The sequence below is a fragment of the Orbicella faveolata genome, unplaced genomic scaffold (genome assembly GCF_042242905.1).
Source record: "Orbicella faveolata isolate gen_17 unplaced genomic scaffold, um_ofav_v1 contig_47, whole genome shotgun sequence".
In the NCBI taxonomy this organism is placed as follows: domain Eukaryota; kingdom Metazoa; phylum Cnidaria; class Anthozoa; order Scleractinia; family Merulinidae; genus Orbicella; species Orbicella faveolata.
The window spans coordinates 24384432-24412430 of record NW_028301577.1 but is presented as its reverse complement, the minus strand read 5'-3'; the positions used below and the strand labels follow the sequence as shown (position 1 = coordinate 24412430).

General features: G+C 38.7%; 1 protein-coding gene across 2 annotated transcripts; it reads right to left on the bottom strand.

Moving 5' to 3' along the window:
* Window positions 1-23: 23 nt before the first annotated feature.
* Window positions 24-27958, bottom strand: LOC110061091 (nucleolar protein 4-like). 2 transcript variants are annotated; one of them, XM_089279607.1, is made up of 12 exons: window positions 27636-27957; window positions 27356-27526; window positions 18403-18543; window positions 18191-18217; window positions 11736-11940; window positions 10086-10532; window positions 7761-7978; window positions 6596-6766; window positions 5545-5757; window positions 4607-4651; window positions 3946-4114; window positions 24-3015 (listed from the first exon to the last, which is right to left on the bottom strand). In XM_089279607.1, exons 1-12 carry the CDS (start codon window positions 27891-27893, stop codon window positions 2852-2854), a joined length of 2229 nt encoding a protein of 742 aa, XP_089135733.1. In that variant the 5' UTR covers window positions 27894-27957; the 3' UTR covers window positions 24-2851. The 2 variants fall into 2 exon arrangements, with proteins under 2 accessions (XP_089135733.1, XP_089135734.1); XM_089279608.1 differs by lacking the exon at window positions 4607-4651 and having other exon boundaries at window positions 27636-27958.
* Between the last annotated feature and the right edge of the window lie 41 nt (window positions 27959-27999).

The following is a 27999-nucleotide window of genomic DNA, read 5'->3' as shown; positions in this document are numbered from 1 at the left end:
TTGGAGACAACAGTCACTGAAAGTATTTGTCAAAAATTTTATTGACTTCTTAACTCTACATAACAAGATTTCAAGGATAATTTAACAAAGAATAACTTAATAATTTTTATACAACTATCACACATCTTGATAAAAACATATCCTGACTCTCTTTAAATTGGTTATTAAACAATTAAGGTACTTTTAACCTTCAATGAATTAGAAATACTCTTCCTAGGTTTGGAGAATGTATAAATTTTCAGACAAATTTGACTGAAAATTGAAGCTCAAAGGACTCTGAGTAGCCGAACTTTTATTCATTGTGTACTAGTTTAGATCACTTTATAGACTTTTATAGTAAAGAAAAGGTAACTGTCTCCCCCTAAGAATGCCATGTGAACAGAAATTTACAAAAAACTTTCATGGGCTGTTTGTTTGTCCCAGATGGACGATTTCAGTGATAAGTGCTCACTTATTGTCACACATTGAATGATCACATCATGAAAAGTATCTCACCTTACTCTCCCACACAGAATTTTACTATTTGTACGAAAATGATTTTACAACTTTTATTTACTGATACGGGTACTAAAAAGGTTAGATGCACTCTACAAAAATATCTGGTCCTCGAAAATATATCAAATGAGAATACATTATAGCATACTGTATTTCTACCTTGTCCTATATTGTTGAAAAAACTTTCTCACCATGGGACGAAAAGTGTAACAGCATTACTGTTGAGCTTTCAACACCCAAGAATACAACATTCAAATTAAAAACAACAACAACAACAACAAATGCAAAATTTAATTTTGCAAAATATTGAAAAATAAATAGCTTTCATTAAAATGGTCACACAATAGGATTTCATCCAAACTTAAAACTACGAACAAAAAAGACTGGAAGTTTGAATCTTGGGAGTGAAAAGAAAGGGTGTTTTGTAACTTCTCTACCACTTCCACCATCAATTCCATAGTCCACAATGTTGTGTGTTGTGTTACACATTGTGTGACAGAATGCAGTCACGCAATTGGAAACTCCAAAATGTCATCAAGCATGGCAAGCACAGAAAAGAGGATTTTTAATTGAGTGCAGCGCAGTATTAATGGGAGGCAACAACCAACAGCCATTTTGCTCCCCATTTCTAAAACTAGCGAGAACAGGATCTGGAATAATCTTTTTCAGGAAACACTATGATGTGTACATAATAAATCGATAGATTTTTTTCTAGTTTTGAGTCAGTTGTTAACCTTAAAATGCTTGTAGAAAAAGTTATAAAGTGTGCGTGACCTGATGTATTTGAATAGAGTTATGCAGTTTCAAATATGTAACAACTTTCAAGAAATATCACATGGCAGAACAACAAATATGTAAACCTAGTGTCTTCAAGCACTTAGCATAGCCAAAAGCAGCTAACTTAAGAAATCAGAAAAGGCCAGGATACACAACAAATGATGAATGGCTCAATGCAGCATTAAAAGACAGATAAGACATATAAAGTGTGAGGTTTGAGCTTGCGTGAATAAGAACTCTCCAAACCGGGCAAAAACAACACCCTAAATGCATCCCTACTTAATGCATCCCCGCTAGCCATGAAGTTGACTACCGGTACAAGATTCCAAGTCCACTAATAATAAATTAATTATCATCATTGTAACAATTCATTCTAAGGGCCCCTTGTCATTTTGCAAACTATGAAACTCCTGAGTGGTCAACAACTTGTATCAAAAGGGATCGTATAGGCTTGCCTGACAAGACAGAAAAAAATCAAAATGAAGCACGGTGATGAGGCAAAACTTTTTTTACGAGGGCCAGTGTCGAAAAGGACAGTTATCGAAAGTTTTCTTTCCCTTTGCCATGTTAAATAACCAAATGTCACCAAACATACCTACTAACTGGACAAAGAATCCTACAGAGCAAAACAGAACCAGTATTTTGGGGTAGAAGAACAGAATTACAAGGATGGAAGTAGATTGCAGTCCTTTCATTCAATTTGGTTTTGTGGCAAAATGCCACAGAATCTAAATTGCCATTCTTGCTAAATTTAGTAATCTTTCAGTCATTATTATCTCTTTTTTTACTTAACATTTATTTGCTTTCACCGCGAGTTTTTGCTGGTTTTTCTTTCTAATGCAAGGCAAAGGCAAGTTCATAAGCAGGCTCACAGTCATACTTATGAAAACACACTCAAGAACCTGTTTTCTTCCACACATGGAGCCATGAAATGATAGCATAGGGCAACCCTAACAAATTCTTTTTCTCCAAAATGGCTAACTGTTATTTAAAATAGCTAAGTGTGTTTAATGTATGTTGTTCAATAGCAGATGGTTTCACTAGATTTACTGCAAAGGGAAGGAGATACCTTAATTGTAACTATTGTTCACAAATTGGTCAGCAATGGTGACGCAGCCCACAAAGACGTTGTAAAGTTTCATTGTATCCTTAATTTTCTACTGGTGTTAGATTGCAAGGTCATAAAATAAATACAAAATGAATAATTTAACTTATTATTGATGACTTGCATTATAAACTTCTACAAAATTGTCAACACAAAAAAATACCAAGCTCACTGAGGTCCCAACAAGAAATTAAAATACAAAAAATATCAGGACCTTGTACAAATCTACAATGAACTGAGCTTTCAATTTATTCAAAGTCAAATTCAATTTTAGGCTTTCAAATAACAAGACCTAATCTAAATAAGCCATTAATGAAAAAAACAAACAAAATGTATAAATATGACTTGGCATTATCTTTCAATTTACCTCTCTCTGACCATAAATTAATGTTCAGTCTACATAAAGTTTATTAAATACCTTTTAATCTCATTTCTGTATCATTAAATTTTCACCAATTAAACTTTGGTGCCATTCTACAGAGGTGGCAGTAAAGCCTCCAGCTCATCTGCTGAGCGGTACAGGAAAGCTGCGGATTCTCTGTATCCTGCTATCAGCTGTCGTATGGCTTGAACCTCAGTAGCGCTAATCTGACACTGGGTGAGCACCTTTGGTTTGGGAAGTGTAGGGCCACCATTTTCTGCATTGTGTAAAGGAAAATACTTGTTAATAGGCCTGTGAATAAATATTTCAGCTATTCTTACAGCACATCATCAAGAAAATGAATACCCTCTTCATAGATCATATATACATATTTATTATACGGAGAAGAGTGTTTTACTGGGAACTAAACCACTCGTAGATTCCATATGCCACTTCATCCGGGACCCGAGTGGCGTATTTTCCGTATGTCACCTTTGTGAGTGTCGTATCGTTCAATGAAGTCATGATTCCCGCCTTTTGCTTTTGTTGAATTGGTTTCTCCATATAATAAAAAGAACATTACATGTTGGCAAGAAGATATGAATTTTATGTTCTCGTGGCAAGAACAATATCTCACTCGTTCGCTTCGCTCACTCATGAGATATTGTTCTTGCCACGAGAACATAAAATTCATATCTTCTCGCCACCGCGTAATATCCTCTATATATACTCTAACAATTGCATGTGAAGACCCCTGAGGAAGGTAAATGTTGAAATGCGTCGGGTGTTGAATAAAGCGTTGAAAACAGAAGCCCATTCTCCATTGTGCGAGTTATATATACAGTATATATATATAAAATTACAGAAGCCTGGGGAGGCAGTCTTTTTCATTTGGGTTTTACACAGAAAAGGACTGAACAAAGAAAAATCTGGAAGAACTCATTTGAATGAAACTAAAACTCTTGAAACAAACTGTTACCTTTCAAGTATTGCTCCCTGCTGTGCTAAAAATCTAGGGTGACCACCCAAAATGTAACATTCCATTTGGTACTGAAACTTCACAAACCTGCATTTTTGGTTGAATGGAAAGCACTCTCTCTTAACTTTCCTACGCATGTTAATTTGAAAAATCACGCCATTTTCTATTCCATTTGTCTGAACTATATGTAAATACAACTATGCAAGAAGACATATTGGCACCACTCACCAGTTGGCCTGTCAATACTTCTTGTGTTGGTGTTATTCTGCGGCACATGAGATGATGCCGGGGATGATGTAGCAGAAGGCAGAGCACCTGTACTTCCGGAAATCTCACTGTCAGCTCCGACATGTCGTGCATTCTCTGCTTCATTAGCACAAGCTGATGCTAATATGTTCTGCAAGGAGAATAATGAAAAACAAATTAATTTCATTTCAGAACAGGAAGTGCATCACAGTGTTATTTTGTAGCAGCTGTATACAAGGCTCTAATAATATATCTACATGTACATACAACCAGTTAAAACCTCTATGACCATAACAACCTAATAGACATTTTCAGAGTAGTGCAGTTAATAGTATGTAATATCTAATAACACTGTACTTTGCATTATTCAAAATCATTACTGCAGATAACAGGATCCAGTTACCTGTACAAAGTCTTTCATGCATATATCATGATTTCGCATTGCAGAAAAACATCCTGCCCTTTAAAACCTGATATACGACTCCACCTCACCCTCAGACGTCAGTTCATGGATACTGGTAATCAACAGTAGAAATGACTGGTCTAACAAGAAATCCACCCGAGTTCGCCCAGAATTAAAAAGAAATGATACCATATCAAAGGAAACACATACAACACACAAATGACAATGAGGTAAACTTACATTCACTTCAGCCATCTGAGCTGCTGACATGTTGGGATTGGAGCTCTACAGGAACAACCAGATAAAAGTACTTGATGTACAACGACCCAAAACCCCAGAATGATCAGCATTGAATTTTTTTTAGTTACTGAAGATAATATTAATGTGCAGTTCCAGAAAATATCCCTACCTCCCCATGGAAGGGATGTTGTTTCTAAGACCCCCACCCCTCTGGAAATTCCAATTAAGCTTCATACATTTCTCGAAATTCTTTGGTCTTACAGAACCCCACCCCCCAGGAAATTCCAGCCCCTTCTGTGGGAGGAGTATGGATATTCTCTGGAATTGTACAATACAAAGTTGGGCAGTTCTAATAACAAGTCCTAGAACAGCAAAAGTCTTTAACATCTTAGGGCCAATTTAAATGGCACAGCTTTGTCATACATGTATGTGACAAGCTATACTCTATTCCTGACATGAAATGTACAACTTGCTTGCAGCTTTTGCACACAATAAGGAAAAATTTATAAGATTTTGAAACACACTTTAACACATCTTTTGAGTCAGACAATGTTATATGATAAAGCTGTATGGGATTTTTCCATTCCACCAAGTTGTACCATCCTAACTGACCCTAGCTGTGGTGGCTGCTCAGGTAAAGCACCCATCAAAGCCAACTGCTTACAATATAGCTGGCGATTTATAACAGAATACCTGCTAGAGCTGAAACAGGTGGCAGGTCTTAAAGTGCCCATACCATAAAATTGTTCCCTCCCCCCCTCTCATTTGAGAGTCCACACCAAAAAGGAACCCACCCCATCCCTGCAATATAAAAAGTCAATAATGGAAATAAATGATCATGATCTTTTGCATTATTCACTTGTAAAAGTAAATTGGCTCAGAGAATTTTCTACGGGTCAGAAAACAACAACTACTATAATTCTAAACTGTTCACTCACCATTTGATCTGCTGCACGTTTAAGAGGCTCCTTTAGTTTCTTTAGCCGTCGACATGACTTCAGGTATGTTCTTATTCGTTTCCTTGCTCTGTCTCTGAACTCTGGAAATTGTCTGTTACACGACTGAATTATGGCTAAGATTTTCTCTTTGGGTTGTTTAGAGATTGGAACCAGCCTGTCAAGGTTTTCGTCCACAAACAATCTTACAAACATCTGAAAGACAAGGCAAATTGGAATAAGGATATTTTTCTAAAGAAATGCTCTGCTACATGTACGTTACAGGTGGATAAATAAATGTTTTGTGCACGATGAATCTAGTAGGAGCCCGAGGTGTTTTTTCACATTCTGGGCGCTCAAGGGGTTTAAGGGATAAGATTGCAGATGACGAAAGCTTCTTGTTAGGGACAGAGATGACAGCCTGTTTTTACAACACATTTTGATCAACACAATAGCCCATAAAAAATTACCTATGTCAGGTTTAGGTTAATCAAAGACATAGTGAATTATTGATAAACATTTCCAAGCATCATAAAATATATACATACATGTGTGGGTTATTGACCAAGCTTGTTTGGTCAAGATGGCTAGATATTGGCCAAGTTCTATATTTCCATGTTTAAAAAGGTTGACTGAGACAGAGTCAAGATCCATAAAAGAGCCAAAAAAAAACAAAAACAAAAAAGGAAAAAAAATATGAGGCCTATATCCAGCCATCTTGACTGAACAAGCTTAGTCAATAACAAATTTACTTAAACAGAAGTCAACACTATTTTCTTTTCAAACACAGCGGGTAATCCTGAGCGGGCAAGATAACGCCAATCACAACGCTGGATTCAGTTCATCTTGACTGCGTATGGAGCTAACCATATAATAAGTATAAGTACATGTACATGTACATAAATATAGTTACACCATGGACATTTTACCATCTCAAGAGACTGAAGCATGATTACAAGTGACTTGTACAATATGCACTTTACAGGTAATCAAGTTGTTAAGTGATAAAAAATAAATTAAACCTTGATCTTTGTATGACAAGGCGTGATCTTACATTGAAAGCTTTAAGTCTCTCTGGGTTGACATTAGCAGGGTCAGCCTTCTCTCCGTCACCTTCTCCATCTTCTCCCTCGCCATCATCATCATCTTCATCCTTCAGTCCAAGTGAGGCAGGAGAGCTGGCATTTTGAATAGGCTTCAACATTTCACATAAGTTCGGTGGCTCCTACAGGTCAACAAAATAACACGATACGCACATTAAATGTTTGTTAAGAACAAAATTACACACTTCCATAGAACCATTAACCTTGTCTCTCCTTCTAGGACACACCACAGGTCAGAACAATATAGCAATAACTGGAATGAACATATACAAAAATTGTGCTTCACATCAATTCAGAAAAATAAACAATTGGCATGGTACATGTATCTTTGTTCATATATGGACAACAGCTTAATTAATACTAAACAATATTATTAGATTATGACCTTGAGATTTCTATTGCACGATAATCTAATTATGAATAATCTAATATTGTTTTAGTATAAATCTATTAGTCGTTCAAAACTTAATCTAAATCCTCTTCACAGACACTTCGAAAACGCCAAGAAGCAGCCTTCATTTTGTTAGCAAGGGCACACTGCTACACTACTCACTATCTATCACAGAATAGATAGTGAGTAGCATAGCCAATCAGAGAACAGCATTTGTGATAGAAGGTTAGTAGATTTATACTAAAATATAATAGAAGCGGCATTATCAAGGTGCAATACATTGTGTCATTACAGAAATATCCATACCTTCCCCATGGAAGGACCCCCCCTTCATCCCTCTGGAAATTCCAAGTAGGCTTCGTGCATTTCTTTAAATTTTTGGTCTTACAGCAACCCCTCCCTCCCAGGAAATTCTAATCCCTTCAGTTGGGGGGGGGGGGGGGTACGGATATTTTGTAGACCTGGAGGCACATTGTGTATATCCCACCGCAGAAAAAAAAAAAAGACTGACTTAATCATGATAGCTCACCTCTTGGCCATATTGGACAAGTGGTTGACTGAGTAGGGCTCTTTCATGAGCCAGGCCAGGCAAAAAAGAATTAAATAATCTTTGTACCCACTACCATATTTAAAGTACTTAAACTTGCTTGCTTCTATTCAAACCATTACTCTTCAACAAAGAGGACAGTAAAAGCAACAATGTATTTAGTGCAAAGCTTTCTCACCCTAATAACAGCAGGGACTGTGTTCTCCAGTTGAGCAGGTGAGGTAGCATCATAAAGCTCACCATCCTCCTCGCTTTTTCCACTGTCACTACGAGTGTCTTCACTTGTCACACTGCGTCCATCAGCTGCTCGAGGACTGTTTGCATTGTGGTTTAATACCCCTGAGCTTCCGATTGGAATGGATGCAACTGGGACCACATATGAAATTGGGATGGCCTCTGCAAGATCAACATTCTCTTAGATAACTCACAAGAAATTTTTAAGAGAGAAATGGCTAATAATAAAGCTTATTCTAACCTTACAAAAATGAAAGAAAAAAGTCCATTACAACTTCACACAACAGGAGTGCATTCCAAATTTTGGGGTCATCATGCTGATCAAGTATTCATAAATTCATTTGGCAGCTGTGTTGATATATTTGCAGACAATGTGTCACACTACCAAAGTGCACAAACAATTTGACATTGGAAAGACATTTCTTTTGTCAAGTTTGTCACGATGTTATGAAGTGGCTGCCACATTGTTTGTCTGAGTAGAAAGCTGTTTCTGCCACCTTTTTTTACAGTCAGACAAGTAGCCAAGCAAAAGGAATCAAGGCAGCAAGCTGGAGGTAGGCTACTTAAAATAATTCTATGTTGTTAAATGAAAAGAAATAAAACCTCTAGGGATCAAGGTATGCCACCACCCTCAAAACTGAAAACAGTCAAACTTTGCCATTGATGCTTCCTTAACAAGCATGTATAATAGCAACCAGCCAAGCATTACAAGCAGTATTTTTGTGGTGTAGCTGAAGGAAAAATGAACACACTGCATAATACTGAAGCAAACCAAAATTTTTTAATGTGGCTGAATACGATCTAGGCAAAGTTAGACTCAAACCAATGCAGTCAGCGGTTTCTCCTGTCACAGTACGTGACCTGCGGGGCGGTCCTCTGGAGACTTGCAGGGCTATTGTGTCTCATTGCTTTACACGTGCAGTGCTGCTAGCTGATCATTGCGGATCATTTGCTCTGTGTTTTAGTGAATCTTTGCGGATTCTCGCCCCTTCCCCTCCCTCCCTCTTGGTTGCTGGCCTTTAGGTAAGTATGAATCAGGTAAGTTGTTTGGCCATTGATTCATTCAGTGTGACAGTGCCAATTAGCGGCCACTTTTGGGGGTGGTTCCCGCTTCCAGGGTTGCCATGGATACCTCCCCTTTGGCTTATGGCTTCTCCTCCCCACTAACCTTTCAGGCACCAGTTCCCAAGCTCATCTATTTGTGACAGGGCTCAAAGTTAACGACCAACTGGTCACATATGCAACTAGATTTTTGGCTGTGCACCTAAAAAATCATGTGTGGTCGCACCACCGCGCCCTAAAAGCCAAAGTACAGTGCGACTTCTCTAGTGCTTACTCACCTGACCATACTAACGTACTCAGATTGATAAATATAAATATAAACATAGATATAACACAACCAGGCACCAAATAATAAAGTTGCACCATTTTCCTTCCATCACTGTGTTCTATTCGTCATCTTTAAGCCTAATTTCCCAGTGGATTCTCCGAACTTGAACATTCATTTCTTCCCCATGTTCTGTGTTGTAAACAACTCTGCTGACACATGCAGATGAAGGAATGAAGCACATGCTTCCTGCACAATCAATGATCTAGTGGAAAGCGTGGAAACTGGGAAAGAAAAATTAAATCGTGTGCTTGTTCTTCACGAACAACAAATACAGAATGCCGTGTTTTGTAAAGAAAGCTTTGCTTTCGCTTGTCAGACATACAAAAATGTCCAGCGTTTTCAGAACAGGTCGGTCCACGAATTCTATGGCTTGAAAGATAGCCAAATGAGCAAAGTTTGTGCTAGTTCTCACGAATACCCAGATGCTGAATAAATCAAGAATCTTCGTGAACAGAATTTCAAAGGGAGGCTAACAACAAGCAACTGGATAGTGAGGATACTCAACAGAGCGATGTCAGTAGTTAATATCTAAGCATAACCCTTGTGTGAGATATCCTGATTCTTTTATTTGTTTTGGTTGTGTTCAATACTGCTAGAATAGGTCCATATTGCAACACGAAGCCTGAGTTGCTCTTTTTGGAGTGTTACTCATGTAAGTATTCTTTTCAAGTAGGTGCTCCAAGTATCTGGAGCTGTGCGCCTAAAATTTTTAACTCTTCGCCTAAAATTTTGGCAGTGCACCTAAAAATTTACACCTGGTTGTACAAATGCTCCCAAAGCCAAAAATAAACTTTGAGCCCTGTGTGATGAGTTTAATCTGTCAAAAAACAATTTGTCAGCTACCCAACTATCATCACAGATTGAAGGAGCTTCACCTACCACTTGGATTCTGTGACGACATTTTAGTTGCAATCGTCAAACTATGCCGGGCAAGAAACTTCTCTACCCATCCACTGGAAGCTTTAAATTCAGGACATTCATCACGAACAAGCAATCTGGCTTGGGCCTGGATTGCATCTCTGGTGACAGGCGTCCCTTTCTCTTGCTGCCTGAGCACCCACTGCAAAAGTTTCTCATCAGTTTCATTAGAGTAGCTTAAGCGACGTCCACCCCCTCCAGGGGAACGTTTCTCCTTTTTTGTAGGAGGACCATGTTTGCACCAGACTTGGACAGTTGAGCGAGGTACATTGTACTTGCGAGAGGCTTCACGTACTGTAGTTTCCTTAGCGTAATTGACAACCTCTTGCTTTTGGTCTGTAGAATAAGTCTGATAGCCTGGTAATAGTCCTTTTGCAGCCAAGTTTTCATCACTTTGACAAATAGCAGCTGTTGACACACAAACAGATGAAGACAAAATAAAAAACCTGATCCCTGATTGTACATTACGACTTATTGCTCTATGTACCAGGGCTGTCAATAAGGGCTGTACACCCTAGAAACTGTAATGACTGAGCATGCTTGATAGGCCCTTGTTGTTACGGGTGAACTTGCCTGTAGTTGATACAATTCACCCATAAAGTAACAAATTTGTTACGGATGGGAAGATCAAGGCTACAGTTAATAACAGCACTGTGTACATCTCATTAACTGTTGAAAATGCTTGGGCCATTCTGAGAGAATATCACCCCTCAGTATTATTTTTTTTTGTACAGAACTCAATAATTAAAAAATAAATGGTACATACTATCAAGCCCCAAGACCTACATCTCCAAGTATGGTCCTCACCAACAATATTGGAACTCTTAATAGTCAAATCTTGTGATAAATAAAAGTAGAATAGCCCTGAACATGTTGGCTAGTATATCCAAGCTGATCACCTTTTCTATCCTCTCCCCTCCCTACAGCTCAGCACACGCTAGGGGACACGTTGAGGGGATACCTAGTAGGGACATGTTGAAGCCAGTTTTTCTTATGTGATATGCCCATTTTAACATGAAATTCAGCTGGTTTGAATTCATGCATCATACAGGGCTCGTACCCTTTTTCAGAAACAAATTTCCAGGACTTTTCCAGGACTTTCCAGAACTCAGATTGATTTTTCCAGGATCTCTAAAATTCACATTAACCCTTTCACTCCCAAGATCTCAACGTTAATTCTCCTTACTGTCTGTCATACATTTCATATCTTTTACTTGAGTTAAACAGATTTCCAGAAATTTCCAAGACCAGTAGCCTTTTTCCAGGACTTTCCAGTCCTGGAAAACACCACAACAAAATTCCAGGACTTTCCAGGTTTTCCAGGATCCGTACGAATCCTGATCATAAAGCAGGGACAAAAAGACATGTGCACCACTCTTGTAAACTGTCTAAACTACAACACATTCTATGCCTCAGTCTGCGTACTGTCCCTGAAACCTGCATCCTGTATGTGTACACACAAAGCAGCTTGTCCCCGCTTCACATGCCCGTACATGTCCCCTAGTGAGTGCTGACCTTTACAATAGTTTTAGGTATTTTCTGATAATGAAAATTTAAATGCTAATTTGGGTCATTTAGATTAAATTGATTCTGGTAATGAAAAGAACTAACCATCTCTAGGTAAATCATTGCCATGACCTCCATTCAGTGCTGTATCCATAAGTTCATGTTCCACTACTGGTGAGCCCATGCCATTTCTGTTACCATTCTCTTCAAACACGTCCTCTGCGATGTCCCTTTTAAATCTCTTCACCCCATATGTAGCACCTTCTTCATCTGAGTCGTGGCTGGAGAATGATGCTTCTACATCTGATTCCTGATTAGAAAAATACACACCACCTTGTTGACAAAAGTTTGCTTCACAAAATTTCCCACATTCACAAATACTTCTGACACTGGAGGCAGTGTTAATGTTGTTAATGTTGCAATCGCTGCATTATGAAGGATATTATTTTGATTTGTAAGCTTTTTTGGAGTATATTCAAACCACCAAGCACTGGTGGTTTTGAATCAGGCTACCTGGGAAGTCATGTCTTGTGATTTACAAGTTTATAATGATGGGCAATCGTGGCAAAAAATCTGGGACATGCAGTGAAAATGTAAACACTGCATTTTTTCTCCTTAGTCTCCACCCATCCCAGACAATCAGAAATATCAGCCTGGTGATGTTCTCGTAGGTCTGGAAAGGGTGCATCCTGATTGTCTGGGATGTATATTTATATAACGTGTCTAAAACCAGCCAGTACAAGGTGTATGTTTACATAGTAGATGGTGCTATAATTTCCAAAACAATTACCAAAACGGTTTTGAGAATATGACCAGGGCATGGAATTCTGCTTCAGCACATACAAGGACGACCTTAGTTTCAACTTCAGTTAAATGAATTTTGGATCAAATTTGTTCTGGGGTATCAGATTCTATACATTTTATTATCAATCCTAAATTTATAGCTGATCTTCTATAGCATTCATGTAATTTATAAACATGGTTAAAGCTGCTTCTAAAAAATATGATAATAAAAACTATGATAAAGCATTCGACCTTAACTTCATGTTTTGCTAAGTTTTTCCTGTTGTACATGTAGGTTCATAAAATTCTGTTTCTTTCAATTTGGGCAGCCATTTATAGCTTCCAAGTGCAAATAAACAAAATAATTTTTACCACAAATTTTTCTGCATTTCCGATGCAATATTCAAAGCTAAAACACCATGGAAAAAGCTTTTCAATCAAAGGAATTCTATGAATTTTCTCTCCCTCTCTCTTGGGCCTCTGGGCCTCTCCAACCCAAAAGTGGATTTCTCATAATCCTGCTTCTGAAATGAAACGTCTAGTGTAATCAGTGATCCAATGAAATCATTTACTTTAATTAGACAAAGAAGGCCAGTCATACGCTAGGACAACATGGGATATAGAATCTTCAATAGCACGCTCTGGATTTGCCCGATCGAGAACCTCCAATCTAAACCGTTGCACCCTTTCACACCCAAATTCTTGAACACGCAATACTCCGGGCTGCAAGCGCAGCTTCCGCAACCAAACGCATCCGCAAAATCGTCCCGCTACCACACAAACAAGAAAGAACCATCTGCCTCCTTCGACATTAAAATCTACTGTTTATTCGAAGTGTCTGGGAGCCGCTACGCTCCTTCTCCAAACAATGAACATGCTGAAAAATCTGATGTGACAACAACTTCCTCGCTTACGTGATCTAACTGAAAACCCTACAGATCACGAATCGCGAGAGAAGATGAGGAAAATTGGAGAGATCTTTTCAAAATAGGATAGCAAGGCCACATGCAACACCAAGATAAGACAGCACTTGGCTAATTACCTCACTTTTGCAATATTTCGGGTATGAATATTTCATGTCTTTCGAGGGAGAAAACAGGCCAAATATATTTTAACGCTTCCTTCTACGGATCACGCGTAAAAAATTGTAAACGGCGTAAATTTCCAGCGAGAAGCCTCAATTCTGAGCTAAACAAGTCTTACACAGCGCTTACATTAAAGCTGCGTTAAAGCGGAGGCCATCTGGCCGGCAAATTAGAACGTGGGCCTCTCATTGTTTTCTCTTCGCCGATTCAAAGGACAAGGGGTGTCATCTGCCGAAAAATCGCAAACGCAATCTACTGGCCCTTCCTGGATGAAACGATCCTCTTATGCATGAAACACCACAAGACATGTTTTCATTTTCTGATCTGCGAACAATTCCGGTAAGGCTTGGAGCTTAAAGCTTTCGAACCTCTTGCCGTTCAAGGAAGTCGAAGGGACGCTCATTTGTGTTCCCCCTTTACCTTCGAACAACAAAGCCGGCGCGGCGATGGTCGATTTTCTTTCGCTTTGATCCCAGCAACAGAATACTCCAAGAGTTGCACAAAACTAGAGCAATTTAACACAAATGTTATAGACCACTTCATCTGTTAAGTTACCTTTAGAATATGCTCCGACTTGACCTTCGCAATGGCTGCAAGGGCTTTGGTCGACATCTTCAATGGACTAGACAACGCCACAGAGAGACGAGGGGTACAAACAAGCCTTAAACTTTCGCCGCACCCAAGCGCTTCTAAGTCACTCGTACCGTCGAAAGCTCGACAATCGTTGAACTTCTTCTTCCCTCGAAATCGCTTTGACGGGTATTGACGGAACCCGTCCACAATCGTGTGGTGAAACGCCAAAATCACCGAAGCTAAACCAGGAGGCACCGGGAAATAATGGGCCAGAATTTAGACTCAAATTTTTGGCCTTTGTTGTCAGGCTCAGCAGCTGATAGCGTAAGCTGATCACGTGGGACAACCGAAGAATGGCGCCCGCGCGCCTGCTCCGAAAGGTTACCGCTGACTACCAGACAACAAAAAAAATCCGAAAAGTTCTGGACTCCCTTTCTAAGGAATTCCATTTTTCAGCAAGGAAGACAATTATTATTTTTTTGTTTTGGAAATAAAATCGTATGTCATAACATGCTCTGTATTTGTGTTCAGGGAAAAGAGAAAATGTGATGTGAGATGGAAGTATAAACGACGGAAATGGTGATCGTCGCCTATCAAAATACTTGCCGGGTCGAGAGTTGTTGTTTTTTTTAAATTTTTTTTTTCCGCATGGCTGAAAACTCACGAGTCCGCCGTTGAATGTGATTATATTTAAATTCTTATTTCAATATGTCATTTAAAATTTTCAAAAGCTATATTGCTTCAGCTGCTTTCACTTCAGTCTAATATCAGACTGAATATTTCAACTGAGCAAAGTTAGCTTACAGTGCGAAAATTCCGGCTTAACTACGTACATCTTTCGTTCGATTCAGCTGATCAATTAGAGTAAATTATTCTCCGTCTGCAATATTGACTGACATTATGTACCTAATATTAATTAATTACTGAGACCGGCAGTCCTTAAGTAGCTCACTGGATTCTTAACTTTGACTCAAAGTTTCCATGGAGCAAGTCCATTTGCGATGCAAATATATATCAGACATATTTTGCTGAAATAGTCTGAAGAAGCCAATACCAGCGGGTTTATTGAGTCCTGAGCAGCCTTGCCGACGCAATTCGTGCCGCAAATTAAAACAAATATTTTCAAAGGGCTGAAAACCAAAGGCCTGTGAGTTCATCGTTTCATCACGTTGTCTCAAACTTCGTAGAATTAGACCTTAAACAAATGTAAACAGAGCACGCTCTTCTCCGGCCACAAAATGGTTGTGATTCTGAGGAAAAGCTTTTAAGGTATAACTCACCACGAAAAGTCAAAATCAAAACTACTTTTTGTTCATTGACGGAAACCTGAAAAAAATGGTCTAGTATCTCCGAAATTATTCTGTCAGTGCAACTTGATGAATCTATAAAAGGGTATCTGGTCGTGTTACCCCCAAGTCGATTAGCCCCTAACCGTCTGGCCCCCTGAACCAGAAGTCGATTAGCTCCCAACCAGAACTCGGAAACACTGTTCATTTCTTGTTCTTTAAGCGTGAATATAGTGCGAGGGTGATTGGGGACTAATCGACTTCTGGTTTGAGGCTAGCCGGCTAGGGCCGGGCTAATTAACTTGGAGGCTAAACGACTGACACTCTAAGGGGCTCTATCATGAGTTACACATGCACCATCGCGAGGTTGTTATTTGAAATTGAAAACGTCTGGCAAAAATTTCGAATTTTTACGTCGCAAAGTGGACACCTCGCTCAAACAGTAACGACAATTTGCTCTCCCTTGCACGATTCACTTTTTCACCAGTTTGTTTGCCACTTTCCTGACATCAATTCATGACGTGCTTTCGTCGAAGAAAATTCGGACTGAACTACAGTTGATCTGGGTGCACTTTTCTTTATCAAAAAATTGTACTTTTACTAATATTCAGCAATTAGACTACGAGCCCGAGTTTTCTATGAGGGAATAGTCCATAAGGCATAGTTTTAGCAAACCACGACGGCGACGCTGTAACAAGAACGCCACCAAACAAAATGTTTAACGAGCAGAACAGTGGTTCTGCACGTGCGTTTTGAATCTAAAACTTTTTTTTACAAGGCGTCGTCCTCGGCGTCGCCGTCGTGATTGCTAAAACTCCTCGAATAGCTCATAGAAAACGAGGGCGAGAAGTCCAATTATTGTTTTGGTAGACACCGCACAAAACCTACTTTTTGTGTATCTATAATTATTTAGCCTCGCCCTCGTTTTCTATGAGCGAATAGTCGACTCGGCTATGCCTTGTTGACTATTCGCTCATAGAAAATTTTGGCTCGTAGTCTATTTGTTAAATACAGTCGAAGCTTCCGTAAGCGAACACCCAAACTGCAAGCCTAGGTGGTCGCTTACGAGAGCTTAGATCATATTGGGTCAAAATTTTGTCTCATTAGCATATGATAACTGCAGAGACTTTTCCTATGTTTTAAATGTTTTATTCATGTGAAGAGCCAATTTCGAGAAAAAATCCGGTACTTCCCATTGAGAAATTTCCTTCCCTTGTACTACCGGAGAAAAGCGATCGTGTTACGCCTTACTTTCAATTTCCGCTCTATTATCTGTCAAGTGACCGCTTATGGAAGGTTAAAAAACAAAAGAAAATTTCAGACTTTTAGCTCTAAAAGTGGCCGCAGTCGCTTACGAGAGGTGGTCGCTTACAAGAGGTTCCAAATATAATGACGATTTGACTTGGAAACTTCTGGTATCTTGGAAATTTTGAAAAACTGGTCGCTGAGGAAAGGTGTTCGCTGTGGAGAGGTGGTCGCAACCGGAGGTTCGACTGTAGAAAACGATGAGAGAAGCAATCAGATTGGCGAATTTCCAATAGAACACAGCTGAGTGACTACTAACACTGAAAAGGGATTTTGACTACTCAGAGCTTTAGTTAGAAAAATATTATGACCGAGGCAATGTCCACGAAAAAATTGTGACTGAGAAAATGTCCATAATAAAATTATCTTTCTTGATATTTAGAGTGTCTTTGATGATCATATATATAAACAACAAAACCGAAATAAAAAATGACAGAGGCAAGTGCCTCGATTTAGCTGTTACTAGCTACAGCCCCCTGCTACTGATTACAGAGAAGCTAGCAAGTCCCTAGCGACTGAAATCGCAATTAATCCGCTGGTGCCATTATTCCAGGGAATTCTGTGTTCGCTAAACAGAAACACGGAAATAAAAAGAAATGAACACACGAGCAGGAAACATTTATCGAGCATCAAGAGCATTGACGAAGGTGGAAGAACTGTACGCGATCCTGCGCTGATAAATCCCGTTGATGTAGTTCGTTTGCATGTGATATGAACGATTCAAATCGACATGATGGCCTCCCGAAAAAAGTGAATATACTTTTTGGTTGGCAGATCAATAAATCTTGGATTCACCGTGGGTTTGCAAAAGTAGCGCCGCCTGCCGCAAAAACCAAATCCGACAAGCTTGTAACCATTGTAACCAAGAGATAATCTCTTGTTGTAACATAACAAAAGCTGTCACGTGTACGTTAAATTACCGATTTTGACAAATTCACTATCAAGGAAATTTTAAATCAAATTCAAGACATTGTATGTGACAAAGAAACATCGTTCTGTTATCATGCAACTACATTGTTTAATAATATAGATGAAAAAATTACTCGATTCTGATTGGCTGAGAGCAGTGCAGTTCAAGTGTAACAACAGTCCAAGAAAATGTTACACCAGTACAAATTACACATCTTAAATCTGGATCATGATTGGCTGAAAGGCAATAGGAAATTTCTAAGCCAATGATATCACGTAAAATGATGACGAAAATTTTGTGCGGATACTTTGAAAAAAGTTTTCTGGATTGAGAAAAAATGGCTTCAAGAAAGATCTTGCGGCACCTCCTCCACGCGAATGTTTTCATGTTTATATTATTAATAAGTAATCATACGCTTTTTCTCGTTCAATTTGGAATTAATTTGCAATTTTGAGTTTTCCAAAATGCTAAAATTGCACTTGCCGAAGCGGCTCTTGCAATTTCAGCTTTTTGAAAAACTTACTCTTGGAAATTAATTCAAAACTGAACTCGAAACCGGATTACCTATGCCCATTATATTACATTAATATTTATCAATTTTAGTCTAAAGCTACTCACTAGATCAGAAGAGGGAGATTCCCGACCCTGCAAACAAGATAAGAACTGATTTTCAAAGCTTGGTAGTAATTCAGCAAGCCAAAGAGCAAATTTAAAAAGGTTACTCTTTATTCAAAATGAGAGCAACATAGAACTTAATATAATCAACTGACTCAGCGTAAGGAACAACTCTAAATCTTGACTCTCTGGGTTGCTATGGAAACCACGCTTACCAAGTCAGAAACAGGTGACAGCGGTCTGCCATGTTTCAGGAGGATTGAATTAAACCGCTGGATCCTCTGTTTGCAGGTACTACAACTCATCAGATAATACGACACTGCCTCACGGGGGAGGAATGCGTAGGTGTTCGCAACCTATCATAAGAAAACACTGATGATTAGTCATTTTTAAATAATAATCAAATGAATGCGCGCGCTCTGATTGGTCAATCAGCTATGGTTTATTGTGCCAGTAAACTCATGGAAATTTCGCTTGTCTTCTGAACTATTATATAAAAGCAATAGACCACAAGCTTTTATGGTTTAGAGGCATGATAAACCACTTGGGATGTTGGAAGAACACTCGAAGAATTCGTAAATCACTCGCCTGCGGCTCGTGATTTACGAATTCTTCGAGTGTTCTTCCAACGTCCCGCGTGGTTTATCAGCCTATAAAGGTTTATTAGCCTAAAAACTTGTGGTGTATTGCATAAATAAATTCACCGGTATCGTAGAGGTCATGGGCTCAAATCTCGTTACCGCCTGAATTTTTTTTGCGCGCTTATGTTTTTTTTTGTTCAAATCTTTTAAGTTCATAACTGTGATGTTTATTTCATGTAGTATGTCTCTCTCCCCTCAGCCCGCAGTCCAAATATTTGTAATACATCCACTAATTGCATTGCAACTGAGTAATGTGTTGAAGTAAGAGAGCAGTCAGTTCAACTGAGTGTCGAAAGATTTTGGTTTCACTACGGTTTGAGATTGGCTGAGTAGTCCAGTTGGTGAGTAATTGGTTTGGTTTTGGTTTTAAGACACTCAATAGAAAATAGGTCCGCAATGCGTAATCATGGGCTTATGGTTAGTTTTATTCATTGGGTTGCAGTATTGTAGTCATTACTTGAAAGATAAAAGTACAATAATAAATGAGGCTCGTGCTAGGAAGCTGAGCACGATACCAGTAAAATGTGTGCGCTAGAAGGAGCGCCGGGAGTCAGACTTACAACTTTGAAAGTCTAGCCGTAACGCTGTTGTGAACTTTACACGAAAGGGATAACCAGTCATAGAAACTTCCCATGACGTAATCAAAATGGATATTTTTTGGTTGAGTTTTTGTATAGTATTGCTGGTTTTCAGTGTCACGCAATTCAAAATAGATCAAAATAAAAATCAAAACCGGTCAATAGATAAAGTCCAGAATCTAGGAAATGAAAGAAGGTAAATATGCAAAGACGCTCGCCAAAATTCTGGTCACAGCAATTTTTCTTATGCGAGATATGCGAAGAAATTTTTTCCCCAAATTTATAGAGATTTGTATGGAGGCTAGTGCCCATCCGTATGGGCACCAACATGGCGGCCGGAAACCAACAGAAACATCTGTCACTGAGTTTTGCTACAAAAGCGTGAATTTAACCCTCGAGGAACTCTAAAACATTAAAATAATACTTTCTCTAAGACATGAACTGTTCAGATAGCCAAGTTCCCCGAAATAAGTCACTTTTTTGACCATCATGACAGCCGTCATGTAAATGCCGCGTCACTCAAAAGCTTAGAAATTCGAGCGTAGTGTATCACAAAACCAAGAACCCATTCGGAGCGAAAATTTGTATGAATATTAGTTTTCAGCTGCTCTTATACATCATTAAGTAAAATCTCAGGAAAATCAATAGTTTTGTAGTTCGAATTTTAGTGACGTCATGTGAAAACCAGCTATAGAAATCAAATCTTCGCATTAATTTAGTCGCTTTGCCTTGAAAACGGTGTCAAGATGACGCCGAAACGCCGGCTATTATCTATATTCGCTTGCTTATGTTTTGAGTTTTTGAGTGCTGCAAGAATTTACCCAGCGAAGTATCTAAGGGGGGGAGGTGGGGCGGGGTCGGCGGGTGCTATGCATTCGACCTAAAATTCTGTTGTTTTTACATTTACGGAAATTCCCAGTGGCGAATAACACAACCTAGCGAGCTACAACCAAATTTTAGAAGATTTATAATCAGGAATTTCTGTTCCATTTTATTTTCTTCCCGAATTTTTTGGTTGAAAGGTTCGCGTTTGGAAATTACACAATTATTGGATTTTCCGGGAACTTTCCGAGGAAATTTCCTTACCATTTGTCCCCGTTTCTAATTAAAGAATTTGCTTGAATGGAAAGCACCCAGGAAGTCTGTTTACTGAGACTGTTATCAACTAGGGTATCTGAAGGATAGTAATGCTGCGGCACATTCTGTTGATAGTGACATGTTTTACGCAGTGATTCATCTATCTGCGCGTGCCAAGACTTATATTAACCTTGAATGCATCAACTTCATGCATGATGACGCATCGATGGCGAGGTGTGACAAGGGATCGTGACAAAAAAGCACACAGTGATCTGAACTATGTTTGGACATAAAACGATACACATCAACCTACCCCAGTTACCAGATCGCGAAAATCGAAAGATGTAGAAATTGTAAGAGCAGAAATCTAACTTATAAATTTTGCACTGGTGCGCATTAAATGTCTCTAGAATGTTGACAGACTGTGTCGAGGGCGCGTCCATCGCTATCTGTGAAAATGCTAAAGCTTTAGCTTAAATTCACGTTTGGATGAAAAGGAAGAGATCGCTGCATATATGAAATTAACGTGTTCTACGGTTTTCGTTTGTTTCAATTATTCTACAAGCTTTACATACTTTCACATACTGCATTAAGAACAAAAGCAAGAGTTGTGAAAGTCAAGCACATCGTTTTACTGGTAAATCAGAGCAAAACATAACTGACCACGCGAAAAAGGACGACGGCTTGACGGTGTGACATCCTCGTTTTGTTCGTGACGCAGTGCACTCTGTTAAAAAGTGGCTCAGTGCACTCTGGTTAAATGCAAAGCATTCTGGTAAAAAGTGATGTATTCGAGATTTCGTACCCCTTCTATGTGTTCTTCTTAAATCCTGATTATGTTGCTGCTCGCTCGCTCCGCTCGCTCCGCAGCAATAATAAACACAGTTACTGACCAATCTTAATATTCGGTCAGAATCTTAGCCTAATTTTGTGAAAATACGAACAGTTCCTTGTATCAGTAACCATTACTTGATCGCACATGTTTCTGTTCCAATCACTAATTTTCGGAGCCGTCTAAGATTCATTTAATCTGGAGTATAAAATGACCTATTGAGTCATAAGAAAAGGTCGAACCAATAAGTCGCTGCTTCTGCAGTATTCCATTTCGGTGTTAGCGAAAGGCTAGCAGTGCGAAAACGTCTGCAAGAACTTAGGGCCACAGCCCGTCCACACCATGCCGAAGGAATTTAAAAATGCAGCAATCACCGGTCACTTTGGATTTGTGTTTGACGAAAACTCGGTAAGGAAAACCACGTTATTATCGTGACGCAATCGTTTTCGAAAAGCTCGCTTTTCAAAGCATTCTCCGTCCACACGAAAACGAAAAGCCGGTGTTTTCAAATTCCATTCGGTTTGATGAGCGTCTTCGTTAAGCTAGCCCGTTTTGTGACGGATTAGTGTGGACGGTAGGCCTAGCTGTAGAATTTTCTTTGGCGCAGTGTAGACGCTGCCTAAATTAAACATTTTCTGACCGGTAAAAGGATCTCGATCGAAGACTGCTCATATGCTATGAACAATAGCAAGGACTTTTTCAGATCGCTCAATTGTAATTGAAACAAAGAAGTACTGATTAAAAAACGTTTGTCTGCAATTAAGGATTTCTAGCTCATTTATTTGCTTTGATAAACTGCATTTGATGCCTTTGCAATCACTGATAGGCATCATAAGCAAGGAAAAATTTACTAGGGAAACAAAAACGTTGTTTGTGCCTGTAAAGGTTTTTACTGGAGGTCAATGGTCCATTTAATTACCAAGTTGCGTAAGCCTCTTTATCAAAGCGAGGCCTGGTGCACAACCATACATATTAAAATGAGTTTAATTTGTATGTGAGTGAAATCTTATTTTCATGTGAAGGATGGTTACCAAGACTCGCTTTGAGAAAGAGGCTAAAGGTAATTCGAAAATGGCCTCGTTTTCCGTGATTCGTTTGAAAATATTGCGAAACCTAATGGACGCCGTAAACATCGCTAATTTACGTTTATAAAAAAAAAAATGACCACACGCGAGAACTTTAGTTAATTAACTAGCCGCTAAAAGGTCTGAAAGGTAAACACAGTCATTCTAACATGCTTCATTTGAGTTCGTTTTTTTTTCGAGGTTAACCTAAAAAGGCAACTTGACAAGAATGCTTTTCTTTTGTTGTACATGTTGTTGAGTCTATCCAGTTTTTCATGTAGTCTTTGTCCAAGAGTAGCCAAACTCGAAATCTCAAGTTTTCCAAGTTCTGTTAATTAATTAACAATGGCCTTCTCTAAGTTAGGTTTTTATAGATATTTTTTATAGATATTTTTTCTGCATGTGTATAATCTTATCTCTTCCTCTCCAATATCAATACGGTTTACGTTGAAGTTATGAAAAGAGAGAAATACCAGTAATGTCCAACTGATAGGTTCAAAGTCTCCCTACTAATACAATAAGAAGTGTGGGGAAATCAACGGGAAGATTCTGTATTTCAAGACGCAAACACAAGTGCTCAGGGATGAACGGGTAAAGCATGCCTGTTTCAAATTTTTCGACTGATGATTGTGTACCGATGAGTGTTTTGGTTTTAAACAAGAAACTTACCGGGAAGTGTGCGGTTCCACATAAGACTGAACTGAATTTTGAGAGAGAAGTGACCACAGACATTACATGCACTGATTACTCGACCCAAATTGCCATCAATGTTTCCTCGGTGTTGGACATGAATTCTCACAATATTTTTACGAACAGTTCTTTCCTGTAATTCTTTTAGAAGACAAAGCTAAGGTAATGTTGAAACCAGAATTCATAGTTTATTGGCAAGACATCCATGCTACAAAAACGCCTGTAGTTATAAAGCTACCATAATATGACACATGGCCAGACAAGAGAAAGGAAACTTAAATTCGCCGCGCCAGTGAAGCTTTCATTAAAAACATGTGAGACAAATAGCGATATTTGTTTGTTTTTTTTGTCGTCACGAGTGTCCAATACTTTGCCTTTTTTGCTCCAATGTTTTGCAGAGCAAGTTAACATGAAGCGAAGGATAAACCGCTGGACTAATGCCATTTGTCTGATAAACGATTCTGAATCCATTTATCGAAATGGCTCGGCACTGTCACGGGACTCGGCTCAACTGAACTGCGATTAATGCAACAAAGGCAAGCGCCATGTTTGCAGGACAACATCCTAAGACACCAAAAACTTTAGTTTGTGTGAGTGGCATTTTTAATAAGTAGAATTTGGAAGATTCAACTTCACTTTAAGACTGTTTTGTGGAATAGTTTGCTTTCTTGATATTTTCAGCTGTGAAACCCTTTGTAGTCTGTGAATATTTGACAAACTAATGGACGCTTACCAGAAGTCCCGCCTTATAGTACCAAAAATGCCAAGGTTAGGTGGATTTCAATCAATTTAACATTGTGACTTGACGCTTTTATTAAAAGACATCTGCTAATGTTTTCTATTCTAATTACGAGTCTTTTATTTTACTGCATAGAATCATGCACACTGTATATAAGTTACTGCTTGAAACAAAGATAATAAGGCAGCGAGGTATTTTCAATCAGTCCACCGGCGCTTGACGAAATATTCAGTTCCAATGAAAAATCTCTCGAGTCATGACTATCCAATATTAAAACAAAGAGAAAGCGACTGTTTACGGAAGCAAATATCCGTTTTAAAATGTGAGTTTTAGAAAAGAAATCTTCGTCTGACATTCTCTCCTGGTCCTCAGTCCAAACATTCAATGATAATGGCTTATCTTTTAGCACTTTCAGGCTTTCCCCGGTTTAAATTCTGTGCGTCCGATAACCTGTTACTTTATCTTTTAGTCAGCTTTTCGTTGGTGCTGAAAAAAAAAAATAGCGAATTGGCTTATCTGAAAATATTGATCACTTCAACTCGTCCGTCCTGTCTGTGTACTAGAAAAGCATCTTCAGCCGCTAAGGGAGGTCGAAGTAAGATAGTAAAAAATTTGATAAACATCTCTGAATTTTTCGTTGAGCGAATATGAAGGACGACAAACCACGATATTTTCAAAAACTCTCTTCAAACTAAAGCCGGAATTGTTTTAGACGTACGGAAATATTTCGAAAATGAATTTTAAGGAAGCTGTCAGCTCAAAATGGGATCGAATCTCGAGAAACTGAAAATTTAAAAGCACTTTTCCAGATGAAAAGAGCAATATAAAAATAATTTCCTTGAATAAGCCCGGGGGCGATAAGTGGTCAGTGCGGAATTGTCAACAAGAAATAAATGATAATATCTGCCCAGTGTGGCTCCCTAAGGGTTTTTATTTTGTATTATTAATTTCTTGTACGTTGGTCGAAAATAGAATGTAATATCGCATGGCTCAAATCACTTCCAGTCTTAGAAAAATTGTATTTTATGAAAAAAAGATATTGGCGCAGGCTAAAATTGTGTCCCTATTCGTCAGATATCTGTTTAAAACCCAAAAAATAGACTGACGTCATTATTTTCATCTCGTTTCTTATGTAACCCGTACTTTTAGCATGAGATTTTCTGAGCAGCAGAGTTTTCCGCAGGTGCGTTTATTTTCATGTAATTTCCCCATCACAAACGGTCTTAAATCATCAACTCACTACACGAAATTCACAAATGGATAATATCATCTCTACAACTACTGTATGTGTTCGATAAGCAGTGAGATTATTTCTTATTGCTACATTCAAAATGTCAAGATTTTAAGTTTAGCGAAGGTATCAGTATTGTTTTTTTTTTTATTTTGTACCACGACAAACTTTTATGCGCACTAATTTAACAGTTTTGTCATTTGGAGCGTCTGCGTTGACACGTTGATTAAAGATCTAGATGCGTAATTCGCCAAGAAACAAAATCATTATACTTTTAGTTGATGAAAAAGGAAAGGAGAATTGGCTCAATATATTAGTTTAATGAAGAAAACTTTAAGAATGCCTTCAGCATTCTTTCTTGAAGTAACCGCGAATCGATTCACCCCACCCAGCCCAGACATCGATTGCTTGTCCTACAGTTTTTATTTCCATATTCGTATTAACTGAACGAGTGAGCGAGGCAATTGTTTCACAAGAGAAGCTTTTTGTAGATATGCGATACTGAAATGGAAACACATACACCTATCAATTTGATGGAAATGCAAAAACAAAAACAAAACACGACACCGAAGTTATAGTACGTAAATTTTCGCTTTGCGTAAGCGCAAATGTGGAATTAATTACATCAAAAAAATCGAACATCTTGGAACCCCAGAAAATTAAAAGACATCAAAAGAAAAAAAAGGATTAAGGAGAAAAGGTTAATATCTCTAGTCGCTAAATAAAGAAAATGAAAAAATCCGTCTGGTTTTTCTGAAGAATGAAGCACGTTTGTCTGCGATTATATTCAGTTTTCAATAAATCGTGCGATAGAAGCAGCTGTGCGCATAATTTTGCAAATGATTTTACTGTAGTCAGTTGGCTATCAACAGAGTACTTTGGCGAAGTGCAGCTTGGACAGGTTTGTTATCTGAAAACAATACTTTCTGAATCATCATTTCAAAACTTTTTAGAAATCACAATTAAAACGTACTCAAGATCTGGTCAACATGCCGTCGTTCTACCTAAGGCGAAAATGGGTTGAAATTTCACTTTGGGTTGAAAGGAAAACCTTTTAGGTGCAATTATGCACGAGTGGTGGCGTGAATTCCCGAAACATGAAATAAAAGATTAAAGGGAAAATTTAATGGCTAAGAGTGAAAACGAAGCTGATTTATTAAGTGTAGAAGAAAATTAATATGGCATGTAATGTAGAATTGAACTTGGTAGTACAAGAGCATATCAAAAATGAAATTCCCCGGGTAGCAATGAAATTGCCAGCGAACTCCCACCGTTTTGATAAACTCCACAAAATATTTCTCGGACTAAGTGAACTTGTTTTGACAGAATCTTCATTTTCCGTTTGCGTCCCATTTAAACATATCAATTTTTTATGCATTTTCTGGTCTTATCGCCTTTGGATGACGTTTGGGCTAATCTACAGTGCAACGCACATGCATCCCAAATTTGGATTCGTTCGGTCAGTCAAACCCTACGCTTATTAGCGATTCTTAAAAACCTCAACATAGAAATAAGATAAATAAAGCCTAAGATAATTGTTTTACAATCAATACACTCGCCTTCTGTTCGCTGTAGCATGAAAATAATTTACTAATTTGAATATGGAAAACGGTCTAAGCGAACTATTCGCAAAGTCACGCGAGCTAACCCTTTTATACAAATGAAACGCGAGAAATTTCACTCCTGAGAGTGACAATTTTCGCCGCTCAACCACGAGATAATTTGATGCGTCGACAGCATCACGATTTAAGAGGGTTCCTGTGAGTTTCATATATTTTTCGGGACATCCAGACGGCTTATTCAGTACTGGGACTTCTCATCCTTCAGTCTGCTTAAGGGGTCAATACATCCGTTCGCTTAACGAAAATACAGCAAGTCTGTGATCAGAATTTCGCTGTACCCTCAAGGCGCTCCTTTATAACACTGTCATTGAAAAAAAAAACCTCACTTTCCAAGTAAAATAAAGCTTTGGCGAGACATTAATAATCGGCCGACATAAGAAAATAATTCGAAAGCGTGTTCATTCGCACTGTTCGATCACTCACGATTCGCATTGATAATTTGAAATGTCTCATGCAAAAACATTTTACGCGACTGTCATGTGCCGTTTTTCGGACAAAATTTACTCACCGAGTAACATTTCGGCAGTCATTAACTCTTATTCGAAAGTGAGAATGGATTCAGCTTAACTTAAAGCCACAATACCTGTGTGTGAAAGGTCCACTTTTCGCTAGTTAACTTTGATGAATAGCAAGTACAATACGTATTAGGCTCTACACGACATAACTGAAGAGCTAGTCCTGAAGCTAAACTTACCGCTTTGTAGGTCTTTTTCTGTCCAACATGAACTCCCCTTTCATTTATGTGCACACTGCTAATGATATCAAAAAAATCGTCCGCTACAGCGACCCTCCGATATTCGACAACTTGGCTGCGAGCGGATTGTCCGATCTTGTCAGGTTCGTATGGGTACAACATTTCCACGCTCTAAATGCACAAGACATCCCACAGAACACAGTCAGAGATAAAAGCAAACAAAACCGTACTAAGTCAAATATTTTGAGTATGAAACCTTTTTGTCGACTGACGGACTTACTCGTGTATGAGGAACTTTGACAGGAACATATAAAACCCCGTAATCTTGACCATCCTCGGTATGAGCGATTCGAAATCCTTTCGACTTGACCCAGAAGCGAAATTTTGCATCAGTTTCGATCTGGGGCTCTCCCAGCAAATATCTGCAGATTTTGTTGAACTTTTTCCGTGTGATTGTCTTCGTCCGGCTATTTTCTCCGTAGTTTAATTCAACCCAACCCTGAAAATTGCGACGGAATGAGGACCTTTCGAACGACATCTTCGAAAGGAATACGCCCGAATTCAAACCAGAATATTCGGCAAATGAATGTTGTCAGCGATGGGTGCGTTTGTTGGCCCATAGAAGCAAATTGCCTGTGACCGTC